We start from the raw sequence: 5,552 nt of genomic DNA, 5'->3' as shown, positions 1-5,552 counted from the left end.
TTTTCTTGTACGGATTTCATTAAAAAAAATGTTTGGCAAAAAAAACGTAATATATAAATAGGCTGCAGTTTTATGTGATAAAAAATAGAAATTTTTAAGTGTTAGAGAAACTTTCCTCCTGATAGCGAAATTGAGCTCGGCCATTGCCGCTCTGAATAAGGATAGGGAAGTGAGCGTGTATGACAGCCTGCTGATGACAGCTGCGTTAGTGTGCGACTTTGAGAATGCTCAGTTGTTTGCATGCGAAATGCTCCCACATTTTCTTAGTTTTTCGATAATTTCTTAAGTTTTTGTGAAAAAATAACATTCAAATGTGGAGGTAAAATCCACTTTTGCCCGCCGTGTAGGCAGAACTGGGGCTTACTCTCACTTGCTCGCAACCCCTCTTCGCTTGTTCCCGAAACTAATCTGACTGAATGGGCAGTAAGATAACTCCTTTCTCGAACTTTTGGAGAGAATGTCTTCTTCTCTCGCTGTCTAGTGATCGACTAACACTAACGTGACTAACATCACGAAACGGCAAAATGCCACAAGCGGGAGATTTTAAGCTTTAGGTGTCGGGGGAACTACCACACAAATTCCTTAAAACAAGTAATTTTTTAACATATAGTGATGAAAAACTAGTGAAAACAGTCCAAGAAATGATTCAAATCGCTAAAAGAACGAAACATAACCTAAATTTTGAAATGTCAAATGGACTCCGATATTTTGCTTCGAAAATGGGGCCTAAGTTATTAAATGGGGCTTCGAAATTGGTAAAACTTGGTTCTGTGATTCATGTCCAATTAGTCTTCAGTGATTTTTGCTCGAAATCTAGTCAATTTTTAATAGTTTTAACGAAATCAAAATACACGGTGTCAAAGGACGAAATGTTCACTTGGACTACCTCCATCTCATATCCAATACAGAGCGGCAATGGCTCGGCTATCCCTTCCCTGTTCGCAGCAACTTCATATTTCCCGCCTCCCGCTCCAAGCAAGGCCTTTTACTGGTTCGGTTGCTCGTCGTCTGTGAGCTTGGCCTTGGTTAACAGGATAACAGGAGATAAGACAAGAGATAACTGTCAGTGTAATGTATTTACCTGAAATTGGGCGATGATTAATATCCCAGTCTCGTTGCCAATTCCAGGATATATGGGAGCTAATAAAAACCACGTGTGTACAGTCTGGATTTTATTTCAAGAGTGACATTTCACATGAACCCGACCGATCAACTCTTACAGCCTTTTTCTCCTCACCCGTCTAACCTCATACACTACACCTCTTCCCCCTTTAACTCAAAACATAATCCCTCAAATATCCGGGAAGTCTACGTGCGCGCTGAGGCCGCTGTTCCTCCTGAGCCACGGCGGGAACTTCCTCCTCTGTTCCCTCCGAAGCACTTTCAAACTCCTCTTCTTCATCCTCTTCCTCTCCAGAACTCTCCACCACATCTGCACTCTCTTCTAACTCGGAAGGTCCATGGACTTCATCTGGTATTTGTGTGTCTTTGATCAATCGACTTATCATTTGGTTTACATGACGTCGCAAAACACTTCCATCTTCCAGTTGCACCTTGTACGAAACTGGTCCATTTACTTCCACTACCCAAGCCGGGACCCATCTATTCCCCTCAGCGTAGTTTCTCACATAAACTGCAGCTCCCACTTTAAATCTTCTTGGTTCCTTTTTCTCTTTCTTCTCCTCTTTGATCTCTTCTGGATGAAGTCTACTGAGACATGACTTCAAAGTCCTTCCCATTAGGAGCTCGCAGGGCGTTTTTCCCGTCGTATTGCTTGGTGTTGTGTGTTGAGCAAATAAATATCTAGCCAACTTAAGACCCACATCTTCACCCTCAAATTTCAACAAAGCTTTCTTTGTTTTCTGCACCATAATCTCCGCCTGTCCGTTACTCGCTGGGTGCCACGGTGAAATTGTAATGCCACGTATCCCGTTCACCTCATGAAATCTCTTCATCTCCTGAGACACAAACGCAGTACCGTTGTCCGTATAGATTTCTGCTGGGACACCGTGAGTTGCAAATAACTCTCTCAGTACTCTAACTACTTCTTGGCTAGATTGAGACTTCACCACTTTAACTTCGAGCCACTTAGACATAGCATCCACGACTATCAAATAAATTCTACCACGCACTGGTCCAGCGAAATCTAAGTGTAGCCTCTCCCATGGTTTAGTAACCTCAGTTTCTCGACAGAGTGGGGCCTTCGGTGGATTGTTCCTGACGACTTGACAACGTTCACATAATTTCACTTTCGTCTCAATCTCTGCGTCCATCCCGGGCCACCACATATAACTTCTGGCAATGGCCTTCATATTCACCATTCCCCAGTGCGTAGCGTGAAGTGAATTCAGTAATCTGTCGCGGAGTGGCTCTGGGACAATTACTTGATTTCCTTTTAGAATTACATCTTTCATCAGGGACAATTCTGTTCGGATTGCAAAGAATGGCTTCATCTCCACGCTAGGACATCTCTCTGGCCATCCCTCTAGTATCCACCTTTTTACTCGAATCAATGTAGCATCTTTCTTCGTAAATTCTTGAATTTCTCTGGCGGACACGGGTGTCACATCATCTTGGAGCATCAAAATCTCTCCGGATGGATCCTCATCAATCTCCAGCTCTTCTCTGACGGGAACTCTGCTTAAAGCATCTGCATTCTGATGTTTCTCTCCAGGTCTATATTCTATCTCGTAATCATACGCTCCCAGAGCCAAACACCATCTAGTCATTCTTGGAGAGATGGTATTTTGAATCGGTTTCTTTGGATTGAAAATTCCCAAAAGAGGTCGATGGTCTGTGAAAATCTTAATCTTCCTGCCGCAGATATATTGGTGGAAATTCTTCACAGCAGTGACAATCGAAAGTGCCTCTTTATCTATCTGCGCATAGTTCCTCTGGTGCTGATTCAAAGTACGAGAAAAGTACGCAATAGGCCTCTCCCCTTCAGGTGTAACATGTGCCAATACTGCGCCTACTCCATAAGGAGAGCTATCACAGCACAAAATTAAGGGCAAATCCATTTTATAATGCATCAAGATTTGAGCAGACATCAACTGATTCTTCAACTCATCTATGGCTTGCTGGTGCTGTTCTTCCCACTTCCAGGTTGATTTCCCATCCAACAAACGGTGTAGGCATTCGGACACTGATGCCCTGTCCCGAACAAATCTTCCATAAAAGTTGATCATGCCAAGAAAAGCTCTGAGCTCAGTCTGATTCTTCGGTGAAGGTGCCTCCAAAATGTCTTTAACATGTCTGTTTGTAGGCTGAATTCCCCTATCACTAATCCTAAACCCCACAAACTCTACTTCTCGCACCCCAAATCTACATTTTTCTTTCTTAACTGTCAAATTTGCCCCATCTAGCTTTTGGAGAACCCGATCCAATCTCTCCCCATGTTCTTGAACATTTCCCCCAACAATTAAGATATCATCAAGAAATACCTGAGTTCCCGGAATGCCAGCTAGCAACGTCTCCATAAATCTTTGGAAAATTCCCGGTGCTGCAGATATTCCAAACGGCATTCTCTTTACCCTGAAGAGTCCTTTGTGAGTGTTAATAGTCAACAATTCTGCCGTCTTATCATCCACACGAAGTTGCTGGTATGCCTGAGTAAGATCAATCTTCGAGAATATCTGACCAGAAGCTCCAGCCAATAACTCCGGCACTGTCGGCAGAGGGTATGCATTCGCCTTAGTCACTGGATTGATAGTTGCTCTGTAGTCTCCACAGATTCGCACAGAACCATCTGGTTTCTTCACTGCACAGATAGGAGTAGCCCACTCCGAAAACTCAACTGGTTCCAGCACCCCTTGTTCCACTAATTTGTCCAACTCCTGCTCAACAGCTTCTCTACGAGGAATTGGAACTTGTCGGTGTTTAAGGAAAACCGGTTGCACACCCTCGATCAGTTGAATCTCCACTGTTTTTCCGGAATGTGCTCCCAGTTCATCCCTGAAGACTCTGTGATATTTGGTTAACACTGACTCTACTGCGTTGCTCTCCAAAGCATTGATCTTCGGAACATGAACGTAGATACCCAATGGTTGGAACCAATTTCGACCCAAAAGAGAGTTTCCACCAGATTTGGTGATAATTAATGGCAAATTTACTACCCTATCACCAACTTTAACTGTCACTGTTGCTTGTCCAACAATATCCACACCTCTTTTGAGCCACGTCTGCAATTTTAGATCGGTCTGCTTCAACTTCTGTGGTGACTTCAACTTTTTCCACTGCTCTAAACACATCACCGTGTTTGAAGCTCCAGAGTCTACATCCATATAAACTGTTTTACCGTCAATCTCTAATTCCAATGAGTGATTTGACGTTCCAATCACATTTATCGATGCGACTTCTCCATCTGACTCTTTACTATCCTCTTTCACAAGAACCGCCTGGACCTTTTTCTGACTTTTTTCCTTATTAGGACACGCAGGAGCAATATGCCCGGTCTTCTTGCATTTATGACATGTCTTGTCCTTCGCCCAGCACTCAGCAGACTCATGTTGTTTATTGCATCGAAAGCAGATCTTCCGGACGATCCTTGCCACGATCTGTGCCTCACTAGTAGATGATGATGGCTCTAATTTCATCTCTTCCAGGCCCTTCACAGCAGTCTCTTCCGCTCTAGCCAGGTCACAAGCTCGTTTATATGTTAAATCTTTTTCCGACAAAAGCTTCTTCCTCAAAGAGTCACTGAGCACTCCACACACTATGCGATCTCGCAGCATATTCTCCAATTCAGCGAAATTACAAAATTGACTCAATTTGCAAATTTCGGCGATAAATTGCGTCATAGTCTCTCCAGGCTTTTGTGTCCTCTGCATGAAATTGTATCTCTCGAGGATCACATTTCTTTGTGGTCCAAAATGCCCAGCAATTTTCTCCACTAATTCACAGTAACTGAGTTGCTGAACCTTCTGAGGCATCACCAGACCTTTCACAGTCTCATAAACTTCTGCTCCCATCTCCGTGAGAAGAAACCCATGCATTTTCTTATCGGATGTGACATCATTTATCTCAAACCACAGTTCCAAACGTTCCCGATAGCTTTCCCACGAAGTATCTGGGTTATATGGACCGAGGCCTGGTACAAGATCACTCCTTTTCGGCAGCATAATTGGAGAAGTCGCCTTAGACTCAATTGACGAGTTTCCGGACGTGGCCATAACCTTACTTTCTCCTGAGTCGCCAAGTGTAATGTATTTACCTGAAATTGGGCGATGATTAATATCCCAGTCTCGTTGCCAAGTGTAATGTATTTACCTGAAATTGGGCGATGATTAATATCCCAGTCTCGTTGCCAATTCCAGGATATATGGGAGCTAATAAAAACCACGTGTGTACAGTCTGGATTTTATTTCAAGAGTGACATTTCACATGAACCCGACCGATCAACTCTTACAGCCTTTTTCTCCTCACCCGTCTAACCTCATACACTACAGTCAGTCAGTCGGTAACATGGCCTGGAAGAGATCGGATGGAGGCACAGAGCCTGGGCGGTGCTGGGCAATTGGCCGCGAAAAGCTTTGGTCTCCATAAAGAATCTT

At 43.6% G+C, this 5,552-nt stretch overlaps 1 protein-coding gene across 1 annotated transcript; it reads right to left on the bottom strand.

Annotated features, from left to right (window-relative positions):
- Window positions 1-1,271: 1,271 nt before the first annotated feature.
- LOC129800279 (uncharacterized protein K02A2.6-like) lies at window positions 1,272-5,171 on the bottom strand. The gene has a single exon (XM_055844555.1). It carries the CDS (start codon window positions 5,169-5,171, stop codon window positions 1,272-1,274), a length of 3,900 nt encoding a protein of 1,299 aa, XP_055700530.1.
- Window positions 5,172-5,552: the final 381 nt, after the last annotated feature.

The sequence above is a fragment of the Phlebotomus papatasi genome, chromosome 2, assembly GCF_024763615.1.
Source record: "Phlebotomus papatasi isolate M1 chromosome 2, Ppap_2.1, whole genome shotgun sequence".
Lineage (NCBI taxonomy): Eukaryota > Metazoa > Arthropoda > Insecta > Diptera > Psychodidae > Phlebotomus > Phlebotomus papatasi.
Note: the sequence above shows the minus strand (reverse complement) of the source record. Positions and strands in the feature narration are given on the sequence as shown.